The 23,317-nt window shown below is 37.1% G+C and overlaps 1 protein-coding gene across 1 annotated transcript in view; it reads right to left on the minus strand.

Moving 5' to 3' along the window:
* Positions 1-23,317, minus strand: part of SDCCAG8 (serologically defined colon cancer antigen 8) — a 101,626-nt gene that overhangs the window by 34,025 nt on the left and 44,284 nt on the right. Inside the window, exons 14-16 of the mRNA XM_010073452.1 lie at positions 11,699-11,826; positions 9,470-9,578; positions 3,117-3,248 (exon numbers count right to left, since the gene is read on the minus strand). Coding sequence (XP_010071754.1) covers positions 3,117-3,248; positions 9,470-9,578; positions 11,699-11,826 — 369 coding nt within the window. The remainder of the gene's footprint in view (positions 1-3,116; positions 3,249-9,469; positions 9,579-11,698; positions 11,827-23,317) is intronic.

Raw genomic sequence — 23,317 nt, forward strand, 5'->3', positions numbered from 1 at the left:
TTTATTTCTCCAAGATTCAGATCCATAAAGTCACATATGCTGACCAGCTCGCTTCCAGTGGCACATCAGTGACCCTACGTCACTTTAATGAATACTTTCGAGATAATCTATGTAGCTAAACAAATCATTGTCTAAAATTAAAAGTACATAGCTGCAAAAAATATCAAACCAAGAACCAACTAATGTAAAAAAACCCCATACATGTATGTAAAGCAAAGAACCACAGAGCTGCTACACGAACATCTCTTCGTAAGCTCCACTGCAGTCTTAATGTGTCACCCTAGTCCTGCAAACCTTTCAATTCAGGTTCGCCCCAATAGCATGCGTCAACTGTGTCACTTTGATGGACCTCTACTTCTTTTAACGTTGTATTTCACTGAGCAAAAGCACACTGAAAGGGATGGATATTTGCACTACATTGCAAAGGCTGATTCAAAATCATCTTTAATGACTGCAATTTAAAGTAATCTCTTTCACTAAAATCTGCTTATATCATTTTGGACTGTATTCATTTGGAGCACATCTTCAGACAGAAAAGCAGGAGAAAGAGTTATTTTGTTCACTTTGAGGAAGGCAACTATCACATTTGCCAAAACATTGTTGCTCCAAAAGAAATTCCAATTGATCAATTAGATCTTGCTCCTTCCACAAAATAGCTCTATCAAGGCTTATCATATTCTCCTAGGAGAACATGAGTAGTGACAAAGATTTCTTCTTAATCAAACACCACAATTCTTTATTATTCAAATGCAAATGTTAGGTTCCAAGTTAAGACAAAATCATTTTGATATGAGAAACTTTCTAAAGAGAGCTAGAACAACAGCAGCTAGAAAACTAGGTAGAAACCCATTTTGCAGGATTGTGTTGCAAAATGTGTGCTATTTGTAGCTGCATACAAAGGGGAAACATATTGTGTTAAGAAGTAATCATCCTTAGTGTTATTTTGCTGTGATTATTAGTATCTGAGTGACAGATGAAAATCTGAGGCAAAACACATTATTATTATTATTATTATTTGTTCTTCTCCCTTTACTAAATAGCATAGTCAGATCTCTGTTTTCAAAATCAGAAGAGAAAAATAAATATTTTTATTTGGTGGAAGTCCTTCAACATAAATATAAGGAATGAAGAGATTTATTTGTTGTAGTATACTTCCTGCTTTTCTTCACCTAGATCCGAATACTTCATAGCCAATTTATAGCAGTTGGGAACTGATACTGAAAATCTATTACAGTTTCCACATGGAAACTAAAACTAGTTTGCACTGAATTTTTAAAACAGTTTATTATGTCAACTTTGTCACTTATTACCTCGATTTCAAATGAATATAGTGCAAGATCATAATTAAAAATATGCTAAAAGAGCCCTCTCTTAAAATCCTGATAAAATATACAGTTCATGATTCAAATACCTGATAATCTCTGCCATATTTACATATTCTAAAATATTTAATAAGACAAATACTATCACTGTCCTGTTCTCTCTTTGTTGTCAGCAAAACAGCAGCAGAAGGTAAGGCACTGCCTGCAGCATGACCACTCTGCTTTCAAACCACTTTTCTGTTCTGGATTAATGCTTTCTATCTTCTCTAGTGTATAATCGTCGCTGCTGCAGCAGAGAATGAGCAACATTTTCCAGTAGATATATTTGGTTCTGACAGAGGAAAGGTTGTCCTAAAAAAAAAACCTCTAAAACAGTCTTAAATTCAACTAGATGCTAATAATTCTACAGCAAGGGGGGAAAAAAAAATAAGGATTTAATTTTTTTCCCCCTGAAAGTAACCCTGAGTCTTCAGTGCATGTCCTCCATATGCTAAGAATCCACCACAAGTAAAGAAACCAAAAAGGGAGGTGAGATGAACGAAAAGATTATACGGTCACATAGATTAGGGACACAGTCATAGCACTTTGAATTTCTTTGTTCTCTGAGCTATAAAAGATGATGACAATCCTGGGTTACAGAAGTACAGGATGAGGTACAGACAGAATTTGAAAAGGAAGAGGAAAGAATGAAAGACTGGAAGATTGAAAAGAATGCAGGGAGAGGTTGCAAGAAACAAGCTGGTATGGACAGACAGAGAATGAAGAGGTGGCAGCAAAAGAAAAAAAAAACCAACACAAAACTTGGAAAAAAAAGAACATACAAGACTAGCTGCTTCAGTACATGCAAGCTCGGTTCCTATTAGGTGGTCAGTGTTCAAAAAAAGCAAACAGAAATTTGCCTAGCCAGGACTAGCCCAAATGAAGTTCAACTGCCATCTCTCTACTTTATCCTCTACCTCCTCAACCCTGCCTAAGCTCCCTCCAGTGCCTTTTACACTGAATTATAAGTGGAAAACAGAACAAGACAGTGTAAACAAACTTTCTGTTACCAAAAAGAAAAGTCTGCACAGTGATCTTTAAAGCCATCTAATACAAATTGCAGCACAGGGCATTAGCAGTCTGGACACTCTGGCCGGAACGGTCAGTTGGTATTGGTGGAAATATTCCATACTAGTCTTGCTGGAGCTGCTCTCAGCTCTTCCTGAGGAAATTGCTGCTTCTCTGAAAGGGCTAGTGGTGCCTGGAAACTGTTAATAGTCCTCTAGTTACTAAGATCTTCCATAATATTTGTCTGTTTATACAAACTTATACAAGTTAAATATTACTGAGAAAGGAAAGTTGGTAAAACCAAAAAATACACCTATTACAGGGCATAACAGAATCCACATCCGTACTCTACGTTCATATTGCTGAATAACCTCCTTTCTCCTTCCTCACCCAGCATTCCCCCCCCCCCCCCACCCCCCCCCCCCCCCCCTTTTTTTTTTAATATGGTAAGACAATTCATCCAAGTTAGAGCAGAGAACAGCCGAAGCAGCCCACACACATATGTACTAAGCTTAAATTCTTTGGAAGACTATGTTGTTCAAGCTTTCCTTTTATTTATTGAAAATGGCACAAGCAAAAGATGTTATAAAAAACACTTGACAGAATGCTTGGGGAGGGGGAAGGGATGGTCATTTTCATAAGGAAATAATATTACTTTCAAACAACCTGATGTCATTTTTATATTTACACAATACAACAGGTACAGTAGAGCATACCACATACGGACAGATTAACAGGACCTCCTACCTCGACTTCATTCTCTCATGCATTCTCCCATGCTGAATACATTGTTGGTCCAATTCATCATTCCGTTTCTGCATCTTCTCCAATCTGCCATGAAGATATGCTTTTTCCTGACTAAGCTGGTTGACTTCAGATCTAGAGAAGTAAAACACAGTGATGATGGATGTTGTCAGATTTCATCCTGCAGCGTGCCATCAATATGTGGCTTCAGCACTTATAAAATTTCATACATGTATATGTAATGCATAAACAGGCTATTACTAGAACTTACAGAAACAAAATACTTTCAAATATTCTTAAGACAAGAGAACACAACGATGAAGGGTATCTGGTAAATATATATAATGGCAATCACTCAGTCATAGGTCGGATATGCTAATTTCAGCCCAATTTAAACAGGCGTATCATTTGGCATTATGCATTGATGTTAGATAAGATCAATAAATGTAAATCCATACTTGTTAAGCAAGAATTTGGCCAGAATTTTGAAAACACATTTCAAGTTCTTTATTATTAAAAGCTAATCCAATTTAAAAAATGGCTACTAAAAATTTCTTCAACCTTTACTGCACTGTACAGGTTGAACTCTCACTAGTGGTACTGTTTTAAAAACTCTATTAACCTAATATGCCCAAAATACCATTACACAGATTAAAAAAAAAATACAAAACACTGAAGAAACAACACATTAAAAGGAAAATTGATAAAACCTTAAGCAACAAGGGACAAATCACACAGGCACACCCTAATCTACATAAAACTCAGCACAGCATTTAATAAAATTAGTCACTTATAGCAATTCTTATTCTTCACGGGTGAGCAGAGACACCAGATCCACAAATGACCTGGGACTACTACTTGCTACATCTCTAACCATCAGCCCATGGAGACACAGGCATGAGCTGTTTCTTAATATCAGGAAAAGATCTCAGATTAAATTGTGATAAAATATCCATTATGCACTTGTACAGTTTAACTCTTTGGAAAAGGTTAATGAGAACATGTCAGAATCTGCTATACCATCAGAAAGTAAGAATCAAAAGCAAGCAAATTTGTTTTATGGCATCTGCCACTCCAGATCTTGAGGTTAAAAAGCTTCAGAGATATCTTTAAATCATAAACTTAAATATGCTGCAGTAACAGCAGAAAGATACTTTACCTTCCTGGCTGTTAGAGAATGCAACAACAACTGACATTCTGAAAAACACAACAAAGCGCAGGGGGGAGGAATACTCCTCCCTCCAAAACATGTTGTTACACTGAAAAGTCAAATCTGTAAAAGACAACATAATCTTTTCATCTTTAAATAGAGAACAATACATGGTATCATCTGTGAATCTAAAAGAACTTAGCAAGAGAAACTTTGGAAGAAGACTGTATGTAATTGAATTTAGATAGGGAGTTATGTCTCTATTAAGGAACATCACTGACAAATGCATCAGAACTGTGCTGATGTATTTGAACATCAAACTTAAAAGCACAAGAATTTCCTGGACAGGTACATAGCAGCAAGCAGGATGTTACAGGAAGGTAACTGGAGTCAAATTTTTACACCCATCATTTCACAGAAGTATTAGTCACCTAAATATCAGCATTAACAAAGCACTGTCAGTTGGGCCAGGTGTTACCACACAGTATGAATGCAGTCTGGACTTGGGACTGATACTGTAAGAAAGACAAACAGTGGATAAAAGCGAAGGTTCCACCACAGAGCGCCTTCAACACAGACCTGGTGCAACAAATCCCAGCCAAGTGGTAACAGGGACTAAATTCAAGATTGCGTTCCTTTTTTTTTTGCCAGCAAAATGCAACAACAGCCTTGCCACGTGGGAATAGTGTAAATTATCATGTTTGTAGGGTTTCCCAACTGGGGGATCCCGCTTCTTTTTCTGTATTTATATGTGGCTGTCTCATTCATAGAAACAGCAGAAGCAACTTTCAAGGTGATAAAAATCTCAAAGTTTTAAAGGGACTTATTAATCTCCAGCACACCTGAAGGTGCCCAACATCTTTCTGGAAAGATCAAAGGATTCAAATCAACCAAAATGCTACTGAAAATTACAATTAATGACACAAAAGAAAGCACTGAATTAATTGAAAACATGAGTAGCATGATCTCTAATCTCTAAAATACTGCTCTAAATGCCTGCTGCTCTGAACCATGTTACTTGCATTCTCTTCTAAAATTACAGTTGAACTCACCAAAAAAAAAATAAAAAATCCAGTAGAATTTTATTTACACAATGTCCCTTCCAACTAAACACTGAGATGTTGGAGGACAGCACACATGAAGGGCAGAATGTCTATTAAGGTCAATGTTAAAAGGTTCACGTGTGTCAGCATTAAAGAGAGGACACCAATCTCAATACAAGACTGCACACCAAGAGTCTTCATTATTACCTGTCAAAGATGACCTGTAATTACACTTCTGCAGACTCAGGCTGGCCCCACAAGACATACAGTTGTGTTAATGCATCTGTGTGTGGTTCTGAGATCTGATAGACTCAAAAGACCTGTATCAAATCAATATTCTTTTGAAACTGCACAGAGCGAAGCTACAACGTCGCAGGAAAATGAAAACTTAAAATGCATGCTTGTAAGTAAATGGCTAAGAGATTTTGCAAAAATCTCATTTCCTTGTCACTATATTAAAAATAATTGATGATGACTGAGGGGAGGACAGGGACAACAACAAAAAACCCCTCTATTCTTCTGGGTCTATTCAGCTACCAAGAAAGCTTCAACTTCTATTTAAAAAGAAATTTAAGCTTTTATCTACCATCTTTGCTGGAAGAGTCTTGGAAAAAAAAAAACCCAAAAAACAAACCTCGTTCCTCCAGATCATCCAAACAGGCAAAGAACCAGCAAATGTTAAATAGCCACAATTCAAAGTCAGTCTTAGGATATTTTTAGGATGAGCTGACTTTTGAACACTAAAGTGGCAATGCTGCCTTTTCTCTGAACTACCTTTTGCATTGCAGCACTTTTTAAGTAGCCTTTTGCTACTTTTAAAACCAATTGTTTACTTGTACAGCAATTAAATATATGCTCTAAAATATTTTCTGCTGACACAGTATTGTTGCATATAATTGTAGTGACTGATCCTTCAGACAGACTGTTCCACATCTTCGTACGGCTACCTTCAACAAACATTTCACTCCTGGTATTGAGCACAATGACTGCAGTCAACCAAACATGCAGAAAAATAGTTCAGCCGGGTGTGTGTTCTTTACTTCAATTAAACTCACACAGTTGGATGCCTACAGCTGCCAAACCAGTAATATAATTTATACATTATAGTCCAAACAGTAAAACTACACTAAAAGTCATTTAACAATATTTATAACACCATAAAATACAGTGTTAAAATATATGAACTGCAATATGTACCAAAATTATAAAATTTGTTTCTCATCATCAGTGATTAAAACCAGGATCATTGCTCTAGCTTCAATACTCACAACCCTGGTGACAGATTAGAATTCAAATCTTAATGATCAATTTACAATTAACAAGATAGAAGTGAAACAAATTAAACCAACCATTATATATAACGAGACCCAATGGACTCCCATTGTTCCCCTTAATTACAAAACGCAAATCACAAATACACAGTGGGTAGTGTTAAGCATTAATCTACAACCTAGAAACTCAGACAGTGACAATCACAGAAAAAAAAAAAAGAAAAAAAAGAACAAAATAACTGAGAAGAAAGCAACAAAGGACTATATTTTTAAACATGCCTATGCATACAAAAACCTTCGCAGACCCTATCTTCTTTCTGCACAGATTGAGGGGTTTATAATTTGTCTGACATTGTCTTCCTGAAGCTTTTCTAATCCTTTGTAGGGGCTAGCTCACAAAAGTGGTTCCATCTTACATATAAACAAGATAACTTCAGTTTAGATTTCTCAGAAAATCTGTATTAAATATAAAACTTCATGTGCAGTTCAGAGCCATCCCATTGAAATTGTGCAAATATGTAGCTGTCACAGATAAATTGGAAATGGCTCTTATTACAAATGGGCCCTTTACTTCCTATCATAACCCCAAAAAATTATATAAACTTAGTCTTGCATCTGTTATTAAAAAAGCTTGAGTGTTTTATCAGTCAAATAATGGCACTGCTAGAATACAGTTATTTCATAACCCCAAGGAAGTGAAGGGACAAAGATGCTATAACTATAGCAAGAAAACACACATCCAGGTCCAAAATTCAGTTCATGATAAGGCCAAAACCATGGAAAAAACCATGGAAAAAAACCTTTTCCATGCAAATAGCACCCACTGCTGCTTCATGGTCTGGTTTTATTAATGTACATAAGAACTAAGTTATAAAATCTTCAATAAATTATTAATTTTTTTCAGAAGAAGAAGCTACACCATTCTGTCCCAGAATTGTGGTTTTACACCACATCCAGTGACAATGAGTGTGAAGATTGCCTTTTGGATACATGCTACTGAAAGATATAGACTCATCATGCATTTTAAACTTTGCCAAAGTAATTTTCTACATCTGATCTCCTGATTACATCACTTTTTGAAGCCATCTATTAGTTTACCATTTTCCACCGGCTCCAGTTCCACCTTTCTGCTCTCATTTTCACATGCTTTCTTTGTCCCTACCTATTTCTCCATTCTTGTTACTGACTGCAGCAGCTCTCTCTCCATGAAGGCAAGCTCAAGCTATTTTAGGGCCACTTCTCAGAGCTGCTTTCATACACTCTTCCATACTGTTTCTACATTCTTCCATACTGTTTCTTGTGCAAAATATACCACTTTCTGGAGATCCAAGAAGGCTTCTTTTCCCTTTTTCAGGTTCCTGACATAGTCAGCTAATGCTGCTAGGTGGAGAAACACTTGGCAATCTCTGGTATTTATTTTCAGAGAATAATGTGTTTTCACAGTATGTTTTCTGTCTTTCCTTCATCCTTTTACAGTTACTAGTCTGTGACTGTGAGCTCTAGCAACAAAGTCTGTGTGCATTTTTATTGCTGGAATAATAATATGATTTGAATCTATTTAGATTTTGTATTACTTTAGCAGAGGAGCTCTGCTTTTTCAGAAGAAAAAGTCTGTTTGCTTCTCTCTCAAGTACCCATCACAACATTTGCAAGGGAAGATTGCTTACATTTCCTCAAGTTTCTCATTTCTTCCCCAAATACTCTGGATGGGATTCATCTCCCAACTTCAGCCACTTAACAGCTAGTCAACACTTTGTATGCAGTGGAAAGTAGGATGGGCAGTGGAGGCAGTACCTGTGGGAAGCACCATTTTTTTAATATATATATATATGCCTGTCATCTACTTATATCATCCCTCTTCAACCATTGCTGGAAACAGGATACTGGGATACATAAGTGCTCTCCCTGCGTGAGTGTTGCCCCTGTTATGTTACCTCAATGGGATGATTAAATCCACCCAGTAGGAGAAGAATCCTACCTTGAAAACCAACTTTATCTTTGCTGAGTGTTTTCCTTACTTTACATAAGCCATGTGAGATGAATCCTACCCTTAATTATCAAATTCACTTTGCATGAAATTTACAGAAGTTGGAGAATGCCAACTCACCACTTAATCCTATTTAGTACTCAAAATATGAACCCTGCAGAAAGTTTCAATGGAGACTATTTTCACAGTTAAACACATAAAATCAAACTATTTACTGGTATAGAACTACAAAATTCATAGGTTTGGTTTTTTTTTAAAGAAGTCCTGTCCTATAGAACTTTTAAATAGATACCTTCATATTTTTGTATTTATTTAAACCAGTTAAAAATCTTGCTTCCAGATTTTGCTTTATTCCTGAATTTTTAATGACTTTGTATTTAGACCTGCTATTGATTTTAACAAGAACACCACATAACAAGCAGTGGTGGAATCAAAGCTTCAATGACAGACAATTTTGACAACAATTATTTCAGAGATAATTATTCAGTGTGTAGTATTGTGAATGGAGCTTTAAGTAAATAATTAAACCAACAGACTACAGTTTTGAGAACTATAAATACTTAGTATTTTTAATATAATTTCAGATGAACTTGAATTGTAGCTCTTAACAATTTTCCACTCTTCATATTAAGAATATAAACATCCGGAAGAAAATAGTATGCAATTTTTACATTAGAAATGTCTAAGAAATTTGAAGTAATAGTCAGCAACATAATCTAAAAAACAGAAAATTAGAATTACCCTGGATAAAAATCCATCAAAATTTCTTAAGTGGCATACATTATATTGAGATCATGTGTAATACCTGGGACAAGATGAATAATAATAAATATTAAAATACAAATTAAAAAATAAGGCAGTATGTTCTAATGGTAAAAGGGAAAGGATAAGAAAAAGATACTAACCTGTATTTTTCTGACATTTGTTCCAACTTCTTTGCCAACATACAACATTCTTCCTTTAATTTTGCTATGAATGTATTCTGGGAGCTCAGCAACGAATCCAGTTCATTTACTAAAAATTATAAAATTATAAAACTATAAATTTATTTTACAATTATATAAATTTACAGTTAATTTAGAAACAATTTTATATATTTTTAATTTCTTTCCCCTAGATCCTTCTGGTTTTTGGTATGTTTTTTAAACTTACCAAGCCACTTGGAAATGGAATTACATCATCATCATTCACCAAATAAAGGTTCTGTGTCAGAATAAGCTAGCCTGAAGTGTTAAAGTGATGTTGCCATTGGATCATGTCTTGTATGAGAAGAATCACCACAGAGACTACATATCTAATGTGGTGGTTTTGCCTTGTAGCTGGAAGTTCATTGACATTTCTGGGAGGAATGAAATTGGCAAGCCATGCCTTAGCACCCTTTTGCTTGCTGAACTGGTGCAGAGGATACGCTGACAATCCAAACACTGACACTGATTTCATTCTTTCCTTAAAAAAGCAGTTCTTTTATTTACTGGGTCTCACGCTTATTATGATTAACGTATTTTTTTTTTTCTTTAATGATAAGATAGACTTATTGTCCAGTGACAGCTGCAGTGAAACCAGTTTATAAATTAATTTTCAGTTCCTATCAGTTTGGCCTGCACCAAAACTCACGACCTAGAAATCAAGGATCTTTATTCTTTCAACAGGAAGATATTACAAAATGATGTTTCTTGATTTCTCCTTTTAAAATCAGAGAGAGACCACTGTTACCCAAATTCCTTGTATGTGTGTAGGGTCATAATACACAAGGTTTTCTTCACATACATAATAAATGATTATAATTTTCAACTCCTTCTAATCCTGCTAGAGATATATAAAATCAACCTCAGGCATCATGCCGTTTCATTTTTGTATATTGGGACAATTTATGCATCAGGAGGTTAAATTACACATCTCTTGTGCAAAATTACACTTGATCATATGCAGATATGCTGGCTAGAGTAGTGAAAAATGATTCTGAGAGCTTCTTTTCTTCTTTCCTACTGTGTAGACAGCAGCCACAAAGTAGCTGTTTGCATTCCCTGAACACATGGAAAGGTCCTCCAGTACTGCGATAATGCAGCAAAAAAGGCAGACAATCAGACGGCAGATGTAAATGTGCCTGCCACCTCAGGTATCATCTGACACTGCTTAGGATTAATGCACGCTGCATCATTTTTCTAACGGTATTGCAAGACTAGTGGATAAAAATGGTATTTTGTCAAACATATGAATATACCATGTTCCATAAGAGCTGAAGCTCCTCCTCCTTTCCATGCTCAGGGGTGAGAGATTTCCTCTCTAAAAATTTATTTTTTTGTTTATAATATGCACCTTTATTGATGTTGTTGGCATAGCACTTCACAATAACATAAGGCTTTTTTTGTTTGTTTGGAAAACCCATTTTATTTCCAGATTAAAGGTTAGATGTTATTGATCAGCTAAGTCCATGCAATGAAGTCTCCTATTATGAGAACCTGAAGTATGCAAGAGATTAAACATTTTTCTTCTAGATTGAGGGTGTGTGTGGGGGGGACACATGGTAATGCTAAAAATGTTTGAGGCTGCAAAGATTAAATAAAGGAACATATCAATTTGGAGCCAGTGAATTACATCCAGCTGCGACAGTGAATTAAGAACCGATTAATGGCTAAAGCTTTTCTCCAGTTTGGATGCCGAAGCAAACTCATTAAGCTTTTAGAGTAGCTATAATGTGTGTACTGTGGGAACTGTTCAATGCTATTCAGGAGACTTTAACTGTAAGCTCAGAGCATTTCCCGCAGAGCTTCTGATGCTATTTTCTTTATATAACATGTGTGCCTGAAAATCCAGCCAAAAACAAGCCCTTTGTTTTTCTACTTTGTTGTGGTCTCTCTCAGCTTTACATTTCTTGAACACAGGTAAATAAACTCATAATCCAGATGGTGCAACAGATGTGAGAGCAGCACCCTGAAATCAACAGACAGTGGGCAATACTTTCCATTTTCTCTTTTAAACGCTAACTAATATGTAATTCGGAATCTCCGGTGTAGTTAGCATCTGCTCCCTTCGGCCAGCCAAAGGTTACAGGTGTTCCTGATGTCATTTCACAGTAAGGCGTGGGCCTGGCTTGTGAGTGAGTGCCCAGGCTCTAATCTTTGCCTACCACCTACCAGTTTTCTCATGCTGGGCCTCCATTTGCTGCATCTTCTGTGTCAGCTCCTGCTCTCTTTGCTGGGCCTGAAGGGCTTGGGCCTTTGCTTCATTGCTAACGCTCTGCTGAATGCTCTCTCTCTCCAATCTATACAAAAACAGAGAAGAAATAAAGAAGAATAAAAACCATATACTGAAGATGATAAATTAAAAAGGGGAAGAAAAACATTCAATTAATAATAACAACAAAACAAATCTGGTCCAGGTTTTCACATTGTGCATTCCCCTCCCACTTCAGCTTATACAAACTGACCTTTCTCTTACAATGTCAAACATTCTCCAGTGACTAGTAGAAAATGGATAAAAAATATGATCTATTTCCTGAGCAAAAATTAGCCTTTCAAACAAAAATATAATTTTATTTTTAAAAATTTTAAACATGACTCCTTTTTCGTAAGAAGTTCCCCAGCATCCACTTTGCACTGAACAGATTATTTGCATTTTCTTTTAAATGCTATTTATTTAATTCTGCAACAAAGCTTAGGGACCTGACCCCGAGATGGACTGGTTCCCAGTGAACCAGCAGGTGATAAGCCAATAGGAGCGATTGCCACAGTGCTCATAATACAGCTACTCTCAAAGCTTAATGAGTTTTCTTAAGCAACCAAACAAGTTTTAACTATTAATTTATGTAAATAGGAGATGAATGCATCCATTACAATAGAGAAGACTGTTGGTACCACGCAGGCCCAGCCCTTTGTGGTTCTGCTCACTGGGGGGTTGTACAGGAAGGTCTAAATCCCAGTACTGTTATTGAACTACGCAGGCAAGAGAGCAATTTACTTGACCAGATATGCAAGCAAGATGGGGCAATCTACTCCTGAGGCAAAACAAATGCTAGACTACCACACTCCATTGAAGCATTTTATTTAATGCAAGCCAAGCAAAAACAGCATGGAAAATAAAACCCCCCAAAAATATATGCATATAAATTAGAAAAGGTCCTAAACTGCAAATTCATATCTATACTTTCCCAAAGGTCGTGAGTATTTATCTGGTGCACACTAGGATCCAGATTCAAAATTTCAGTGAGTTCACACATACAAGGATTGATTTCTAAATTTCAAATGACATATATGCACAAACTTTTCTACTGAAACTACATTTAATAGCTTGGGATAGGTTTCAACAAAGTCTTAAAAAATGTTGTTTTATTCTAGGGATAATACCTGTTTCAGGGGACTACAAAACAGGACACAGGCATAGATCACGTAAGGATAAAGCCACATCTCATGTGGTTGCTGCACTTAACCTTTGGATTGGTGCCTAATAACCCATCCGAGATATTGCAATATCTCAGCATGACACACACAATGTTAAATCTTCTCTCTTAAATTTACCCCAAAGCAATACAAATGGTGGGTCACATTACACTAATTCCTGGTCCTGATGTTGCAAGCCCTACCTGAGGCAAAACTCCCTTTGAAATCACGGGCAGTTTTTTCTGAGGTAAGACAGAATGATTTGACACAGAGAATACATTCAGATAGCAAGAATATTATAGCGTTAAGGAAACAAAGCACATTTTTCAAGGAAATTTCATACACTGAACTGGGGCTATCCTAAGGAATGATGCTTACATCTTTTCCTAAGCATAAGCTCCAAATATGGAAAGCATTACTATGAATTTTTTTTCCACGTTTGCAGAATCAGCCTATTTAAACCCATTCCCCCCTTCCAAATGTCTTTTTATCTTCAGACAGTTGTCATGAGCACTGGACTGCTCAAAAAAATGCACCAGCACCTAACACACACCCCAGACACTTTCAGCTAAAGGAAGTGGCAGTAGCACAGGATTTTATTTAATAGTGTCTCACGTGAGATGGCTGCATGCAGCTGGGTGCTGTGCTGTCATCTGGCACACAGCTGGCTGGCTAGCATTCTGCTGGGGGGTAGCCTTCAGCATCTATCAAGCTGCACAGCTCAAACTACCAAGGCAAGCCTGTAAAGGTCCATTCCTCATTGCTAGGGTCCCTCCTGTCGAACACCTGCTGACAGGCAAGTTTAAAATAAATGGAGAATCTGCTGCCACCAGAAACACTATCTTACTAAGGGGATCCACCCAAAAAAGCCACTCACCTGTGCTATTTACTGTACAGAGCAAACTAGCAAGAGCTCAGAAACCATGGATGCACGGTGAGTTCCCTACAGCTGAAGTGTATATGGGGTGCGTGAAAATAGATGAGTTTATACGGTGGATAAAAGCTCAACTGTAAGACTAAGAAAACACAAGTAAGTCTTATGCAGAAGGGTAGCTGACTAGTCTCAATCTTAACACCCAGAAAATTTTGGGTTTGTGACACACTGAGTTCCACATAAAGAGCTATGTCTGAGGTGCCTAGAGCTGCTGAAGAACAAAAATATTTCCTGGAACCACAGGTCTCCATACTGAGTGGCAAGTCTTTCACCCACACCTTGAGTTGACACCTTCCCTGCTCTCTAAGTACAATCCCTCTGCCCTCCTAGAGAAAATTGCCCCAACACATTTTACATAGACAGAGAAAAAAAAAACAAAAAACAAAAAAACAAACCACAAACAAACCATGGATAAAACGTGCAGAAGGTGTCCCAAGAGATTTCAGGAACTGTTGGTAACATTCCTACTACAATCAGTAAATACGGCAGGAGTTTTAGAAGGTTTGACACTGGCTGCTTATTTGCAATTACTCTCAACTGCGAAAGAAGGGGAGCTTGACTAAATAAAAAGAAAAGCTACAGACTGTAGACAGAAGGAAACAGTTATACCCCTCCAGCATTAGTGTGAAGATACCACAAGTTTCTCCCACAAAAACTTCAGAATTTCTCATATTGACTAAAGGAAAGCACAGAGACAATGTAAAGCAAAGCAACAACAAGCTATAAGATCCAAATAAGAAATGACAGCTAAGGATTAATTGTACCAGAACTTTTTAAAGCATCATCTATAGGTAACAAAAAAGGGGACAGAGTAGCTAAACTGAAGCAGCCTGTTCTCTACTAGAATGTAAACACTGAATCAAAATTGGACAGTAGCAAAAATTATAGTTTTCTCACATAGTAGCCGTTGTAAAACACTAAATAAATGCCTATTGGATAATAATTCTGGATTTGACCATAACATTGATCCGTTACTAAAGCAGAAGCATCAAACTCATGGTGACTTCCATTTTTGTGCCATAAAGTCAGAAGCAACCAAAGACATTCACACAGAGGGAAGCTCAAGCTCTCCTTGAGCCCTGTCCTGAAGTGTAAGTTTTCCACAGTGATTTTACTTCTAAACACTGATGGTTTTGAGCCCCAGTTATTGCTGTCAAGAGCAGCCTGCTTAGTTAACTTGTTCATGTATCCCAATGAACTGGGTATCGATTTGCAGTGACTGAAAGCTATTCTTTCTAAATATTCTTGACAAAACAAAAGGCACAGTAAACTGTAGCTTACAGCACAGGAAGAAGAACAAAATTGCCATCACTTGCAAACCTTAAAAATTCCTTGCTGAAAATGAAGTGAAAATTCACTTTGACCTCAAAGCTAAAATAAAAGTCTGCTGGCTGAATTTGAGCCACCAAATTTAATAAAAACCTCCTTTCCCACCACTAACAAACAACAACTGCATCACAGATACACTTCCAATAGAAGACTGCTCTCTGCCAAATGGCTTCACAGTAAAGAAAAAGGAAGGATACAAAGACTGTTGATGTGAAACTTGTATTTTAGATAAATAATAGCTCACACATTTTGGACTATAAAAGAACAGAACTTAGATTGATAAAACTTTGAATTTTGCAATGCAGTTCAATAGCAGGTGTTTCTGCAGGAGTCTTTTTGCTTTGGTAAGGGTAAAAATACAAAATAAAAAAATACAGGATGAGTCTCAATGTAGAATTAGGCCTCTGACTGGAGTTAGTCAGTAAGTCTTCTGATAAAGCAACTATGATGTGAAGCAACCATGCTTCCTATATTGACTATTTGATTTTTCCATGAGATCAACATGTGGCATTTTGCAAAAAGCTAATGGATCCATTAGTAAGGACTATGAACTTTAATTGAAATTAAAACACTCAGTTATCTCGGTTCAGTGGCACACAAGAGGTTATCATAACCTTATTTTAGACACCTTAATTTCTTATTAATTAAAGTGTAATTATAAAACATATAATTTTCATATATACTTACTTTAAAATGGACTTCACAAATTTTTAAGACATTTAGTGTTCCAAATGTTTGAGGTACCTGAACTAACGAGACTGTTGGTCTAAATAATGACTGGTCCTGGAACTCAGCACCAACACTCCTACTGGGGCAGCAAGAGGACCAGCAGAGCCTCACACTGATGCTTTTACTACATGTGGTTGAGGACAGACCTCTTCACAGGTAACAGGTAGCCAAGGGGCCAGCACTGTGAACTACCACACAACAAATCCTGTCAGAAGAGGGAAAGCACTCAGCTGAGGGCTCCCTCAGCTCTTCCAGAGGAAGTGGGCTTCCTCTCCCAGTACTATTGAACATAAATGTATAGCTCAAGTTTCTATATACCAAATAGAAAAACAGTTTTGAGAGAGTATCCAAGCACTTAATTCACAGTATCTTTAGCAAAATCTGGCCTGTGGGCACTCAAATCAATTAGACCACTTTCGAAAATAGGACTTGAAAGCCTACATATATTAGGAACTCTAAAGATTTTAGCCAACAGTTTTGGGTACAAAGCCCAGCAATGTTTCATGCAGCCTACTTTGCAAGCCTTCCACAGTGCAGGTCTAGTGGACTGTCCATTACAAGCAGCTTTCTGAACCATCTTCTCATAGGTTATTTCATATTATTATTTCCACTACAAATATCAAGGGAAGAATGGAAAAATAGAGCATATCCTTGCTCTTCATTCAGGCTAAGGTAAAAAAAAAAAACCAACCCAAAATCAAAAAAACCCTCACCAAACACACTGCAACATTCACGGTAAAAAAAAAGAATAAAACTGGAAACAAGAGGTCACAATACCTACTCTATTCTGTAAGGGGAAATATAAGAAAAAATGTTTGCAGTCTCTTACTTTCCTATCAGAAAGCATTCAAATACCTCAATGATAAAGGTCATAAAAGAGTGTATATAGAATAAGATCATATGTTTGGTCAGAACACTTTAGAAATTTCTTCTCTCTGTTCTCCATATGTATCTTCATTAGTACATCATATACAGAAGGATAAGGGCTTGTTTTTTTTCAGGTCAGTAGACAAGCCTAAAGGTTGGTCTGCAAATTTGAAAAAAAAAAAAAAAAAAAAATTACCAGGAAGTCATTCTCCCCAGGAACGGTCTTTAATCATTTTCTCTATTAATGCCAAACTCCTACAAATGCATTCAGGCCTGCCTTTCAATTTAACAGCACCACAGTATCCTAGGCAGCTATTTATAATGGAGAATGTGTTTAGAGTTTTATCTTATGCTATCTGAAGTCTTACTATTTTCAAACATTTAGGTAAGGAAATACACCACAGCAGGACCTAAAATCTTGCAGGTAAAGAAGGAAATGCTGGCTTTAAGTGTAGCTATGATTCAAAATTACAGATTTCAACATCTTCCAAATTAACAGCGCTCTAGAGCATGTACCTTGTTCATATGTTTGGATCAAGTCAATAATAAGACTCAGGGTCACAAGATTTCTCCCTTTCCCTTAAGTCAGGCTTCCAGGAACCTCTTGTTTAGCACAGATTGTTTTGGTTATCTTCCTTTGTAAGGCCTACGTATTTTCATCTAACATGTCCTTGTTAATACCTAGGATTGCTACAACTGAGGACATAGCTGGACCGTGTTTCCTGGTTTCCTCTTATAAAAGATTGTAGATCTTTTTGCCATCCAATTTTTTGGAATAAAGGTTTTGGTTTTTTCACTGCATGCGTAAATCCGCCACAGCATGTTTGGACCGGCTGGATTTTACAGTTCTTGATGCTTTTACAGGGCAGAAGGAGTGGCATGGAATGAATGTTCTTATGTCAAAAAATAAATATCAAAAGACCACCACATGCATGCTTGTGCGAGAATTATGTAGAAATACCTTTTAAAAGCATCATGATCAGGTCATTTCTTTAAACCTCTCCAAGGAGCTGAAAAATTGCCCTTCCTGTATCCCATTGTGGGAATTACCCACTGAGTTGCTCTTTATGCCTGTTTCTGGGAGCTGACCGGATGCTGATTCTGGAGCTGGCTGCCAGGTCTTCTCAGCAGAAAGCTCAAGTTTCTGGAAACTGCCCCAGCCAGCACACTGTGTTTGGTGAGCTTCAGTACAATCATGGTCAAATTTTGCAGAGACCTAATTATTAATGTAATTTGTAGAATTGGAGAACTGTATCATTGTAAGGGATGCATGTGGTCCTACTCGTGAGAACTGAGGCTTAAAAAAAATAATCTTACATTAGTTGAGAGATACAAAGAGTTGCCTAAAATAACAAAATGTCAGTTTTCTTCTCATAATCATGTGAAGCAGAAGCTACTACAAGCAATTAGAAAAGTTATGTAAAGGTCAAGGGTTTAAAAGTGGTAAAAAATTAAGCATTCAAATTGACTCAGCTCTTTAGGATCTGGAAAGCTAGAAGATGCTACAGAACTAACCTTAAAGTAGAAATACCTTTAAAGTATGTTAATGAAGAAACCAAAAAAAACCTTCTAGTACCCTACCTGAGACAAAAGACTGGAAAAAACAGCTCTGCCAAGCTACTACTACTTCACAGAAACACCTCAAAAGCAAGAAACACTTTTGGGGGAGAAAATATGAAAAGATTAAGCTCTGTCTACACTTCCAACTTTGTCAGGGACTAACTACAATTATTTGACAAATTAGCTTAAAGCTATTTTTCTCACAATCCAAATAATTACCCAACTGTACCCCCATTCCCAGAATCCAAATAATGTCAACTTGTTAATATTTTTTTTTTTAGAATTTCAATTTTGTTGAAACAGATATCAGTGCATATGACTTTCTTGTTCCCACTGAGCTTTTTTTTCCATCTTTCTCTATTTAGAATGCAGCTACATCACTAGAACCACCTTATAATTTTTATGTATATTCACACTTTATATAACATTAGGAAGTCTACAGTAACAATAAAAAACTAAGTCTAAAACTTCCACTTTGCCCTTTAATCCCTACCTGAGGCACCAGAACACATAATACCCTAATAGCTGTGCACGAAAAAGATTTCTACTCTATTTTTGAGTACTTGCTGTACTTGAAAACTACTTCAAAATTACCACTAACTGGAGATATTGATGGGCACAAGAAAGATGAAGAGTTGTATGGGCACAGGAACTGAGAGACAGTGTTACTCCTATGAAAGTGTATGAAACTTGAGTATAGTTAACTTGAGTATATACATAACTGGTGGTATATTCCATCTCTACTTCTATCTAGTAGGTCTATTAATAAAATTAAAGGACTAGATTTCTTACTTTAAATTCTGTATAAATGAAAGAAATTTTCAAACATCTAGCTGTAAGGGATGAACCCAACGCCTTGTAAACAAATGGTTTATCTCAAACATCTCAGTTGCAGAAGACTGCAATTGTTTGCCCAGGGACCCCTAATCCTACTCCTTGCCGATAAGAGGAAGAGTCAAATGTACCAAAGGACTTATGGCCTCACTCCCTTGCTAGCGAGGTCGCCTCCCTTAAAACTAAGGAGCAAACCTTGCCCCACTCCCGTGCTAACAAGCACACCTCCCTCACCTCTGAGGTGTCAACGAGGAAAGTTCAGCCAAAATTAATCTAATACAGGGTCTGCATGACTACCAACCCAATTGGTTGAAATGGCTAATGTTGCCCTTCCCCCCCATTACGCATGCGCAAAATGATAGTTCTTCCCACACAAATTAAGGAGACACCCCTCGCCCTTCTTCTCCTATGCAAAATAAGGAGACACCTCCATCACTTCCTATGCTAACTGAAGAAAGTTACGCGGAGACCCGAGAACTTTTGTTTATAAAAGGTGAACAAACAATGGCAAGGTGCTTGCCCACCAGGAGGACCCCCAAGTTGTAGATCACAGCTGGTGACATCTCTCTGAAATCTTTCCTTTCTTTTTTCCTTTTCCTTTTCTCTTCAAGCATACATCTCCCCCTCTCTCTCTCTCCCCGCCCCTGTCTCTAACTATATTCCTGGCACATAAGGGTAACATCATTACAAGTTTTTTAGTATTGATAAGTGATTATGAGGTTTTCAGTATTAATTAGTGATTGCAAGTTTTTACTGTTAAGAAGTGATTGTGGGTTTGGTTGTTAGTTGTGATATCGTTGTAGTTTTAGTGTTGTCGGTAATTGTGATATCGTTACATTCTCAGCAGTTGTCATATAGTTGTAAGTTTTAGTGTTGTCAGTAGGAGGTGGTACTGTTATAAATTTTCTTTGCCAAGTCATTTGTCTTCTTCAATCCCACTATATTTTTACATCTTCTAATAAAATTGTTCTTTAAGTGAACCTCTCAAAGCGTTGTTCTGGGTGTTCCAGGTTACCCCACAGAGATCCAAAAGTGAACCTTGCCCTCACCCAGCCGAGTGGGATGGGACATGAGCCTACAAGATGATTTTAGTCTTTTGGTGTTATGCCTTCAAGATATATACAAAAAACTACCAGTTCCTCAATGTACACCATAACTACTTTTCAGTCTGGATAGTTCTCTGTATACCACGTCACAGCTAAATATTCTCATTAACTATCTTCTATTTCATTGTTAGAGGAGGGAAAAAAGTGTCTCTACCAGTAATTAACATTTCATATTAGGTCAAATATACTGATTAGAATCAAAACCTGATTTTTCTGACACACTTATAAGCTTTGCCAGCAAGATATGTACCTTGTAAGTAAACACCCATCCTGCAGTGGTCATTATCATCAGATTGTGAACTATTTGGTGATAAGTCCCTACAGTAACAGACAAGTACAGAATAGAAGCTGCACGGGAAGGTGCAACATAAGACGTGGTTTGTGTGAAGTCTGAGTACATAGCCCTGAGCACTTCATAGTACTGCGCCCCTTTCTCTGGAATATTCTTTCTATCCTTGTTTCACAAGCCACTTTTAAAAAGGGCTGAATTTTGAAATGTTTGCTGTCCATAGAAGATTTTTACAGGCATTTACTCTGTATACACAAAGTTATTTAAATTATTTTCACTATATTTAAAATAAAGGAATGATTTCTTGACTTATGGTATTTCTTGAATTCAGCACCAGCAATCTCTTACGATGCTGCTCCAGGACCGATTTAAGACAATCTAAGGTGACATTGCCAGTAGAAGGTGTGGTCCCTCTTTTCATCCTCTTGTAATTATCACTCATGCAACTTACTCTAAAAGAACAAATGATTCTTTTTCAATCTGATTAACTCCCTGACCCATCTCATCATACAGGTGCCTGTCTTCCAGTGTTAACACAAGCAAAGGCCTGGCAATGTGTGGCCAGACACAGACACATATTACCACTCTAGAGATTTGCTTTTTCAGCAGCAGCAGCAGAGACTTAGACAGCTTCAAACAATTGTAACTCTGTCCTCCAATGCTCAGCTTGCTAACACAGTAAATCCAACCATCAGGCTCCTACTATTGAATCAAAAAATGATGCAGTTAAATGATGCAGAGACCTGATCTGCTATGAACTCACTCTGCCGACTTGAATTTGTTAAAAAACCAATGTTTTTGGTACGTTAACTTCGTACCAGCAAGCTTTGTGCTGAATCAGGCATCATCTGTCCTACTGCAGCTGGCATAAAGTCAGCGTAAACACTGCATGGCATGCTCTGGCTAATTCAAAAGGAAAGTGACTGTGTGGTCACACCTGACCCGGATCAGACCAGCACAGCTGAATGATCCAGTAGATCACAGATGCACTATGAATGACTGCTGAACAGCCACCTACATTTTTCACAGACATTAGATTTGGACACATAACCTTAAGTTAAGCTACCACAGGCCTGATACTTTGAAGTTTTTAACTATCCCCAACTATTGCTGAAGTTGAGAAGAACTGAAGAACAGTTCAAAGCCTCACATGAACAGCTTGGGAAGAAGCAGAACAATTTGACAGAACAAAGCATTCTTCAGGATGACAATGTGAAAGACAATATTTGATTTTGAAGGAATTTGATCTAGAGTAAGCTAGACTTCTTCCCCATCCTACAGCAAGATACCACATATCCCAGCAAACTGACAAACTTGTGACCAAGCACGAAAGATGAGAAATACTGTGTTGACATTACATTCTACTTGACTGTTATTGATTCGCTTAGATATTACAGAAACATCCCAACAAAAGACATGCTTATCTACCCACGTATCACAGGAGCTAGATATGAACAGGTGAGTTAAAAAATAAAAATCCAGCCTTATATACCTTCTGTTGGTTTGTTCAACTGTGGCACAATTTTTGTATTACTCTGATTGTAACTGTCTGCACATTACTATTAGAAATAATGGACAAGCAGTAATAACGGTTGAGGGTTTGGGCGTTTTTTTTTTCCTCTGGTCAGGTTATCAATCTCTCCTCCTTATGCTGTCATGAGTAAGGGAGAAATGTATTTCAATAGCAACTTTAAAACAAAACTCACAAATTACTACCATTATGTTAAGTGCTAGATATCCCACTGTGCAGTTTTGCTTTGTGAATTTTTACCTTCTTCCATGCACACTTTTAGCCACTGATCACACAGCCTTTCAGTGTTTTCTGCCTTTTCCTTTAAATAAACTGGCTCTGGCTCCTTCCATCTGGTTCCCCTTCCGTCAGCAACCCTGCACCTGTTCACACCTCCTCTCCTGTTGGATTCCACTGAACATTTCCTCCTCTGCCAGGGCTATTCTGGCACTCGCAACCTTTCTGTCATTCAATCCATCTGTCAGAAGTGAACTTTGTTTACCGCAAGCTTCTGCTTTCTTCTTCAAGAAGCAAAGCCCCTCAAGGTCATTGTCAAATGAACTGTCGGTGTGGATTTAAATCCACTTCTGCTAACCAGCAGAAGATGAAGTTCTTTACAGTCCTGCATTTGTGAAGATCAGTTTGGGGTACTGGAGAAATAATGCAGAAGCAAAAGAAGAGGTTTTAATCATCATTTTTTAACTCCAACAGCTAATGTGTTTTTCTTCGTATCTGTACCTTCTTGCAAAGACTAGCATAATCTGCAGTTAGGCAAAAAAGTCTAATAAAAATATTACAAATAATAAATGAAAGCTTTTGACTCTCATTTTAACACTGTGTAACAAAGATATTGACTAAAAATGCAATGAGAAAACGGGAACAGCTGAATGAGTAAGTTTACAGTAAAACCTTAAATCAGCCAACAGCATTCACTGTAAATTATTTCATCTGCTCCATCTTTTCTTTTTTTCTTTTTAACTTACCTACTGATGTTTCAAATGAAACACTGTTTAAGGAAAAAAAAAATCCTGAATATTTTTTCCTGTTTTTAAGCCTTGTGAAACACACTTGCAACTCTTTGTTAAAATACTGCTTTCCACGTTGAGACAAATTGTAAAGATTCTTTGTCAGGGCTGAGACTAAATTCATATTGTCAATGGGATACATTATTTTTAGCAATTCCTGTGCCCATATTTCTTTTCAGGAATATGTTCTGATA

Source organism: Pterocles gutturalis, unplaced genomic scaffold (assembly GCF_000699245.1).
Source record: "Pterocles gutturalis isolate BGI_N339 unplaced genomic scaffold, ASM69924v1 scaffold18072, whole genome shotgun sequence".
NCBI lineage: Eukaryota > Metazoa > Chordata > Aves > Pterocliformes > Pteroclidae > Pterocles > Pterocles gutturalis.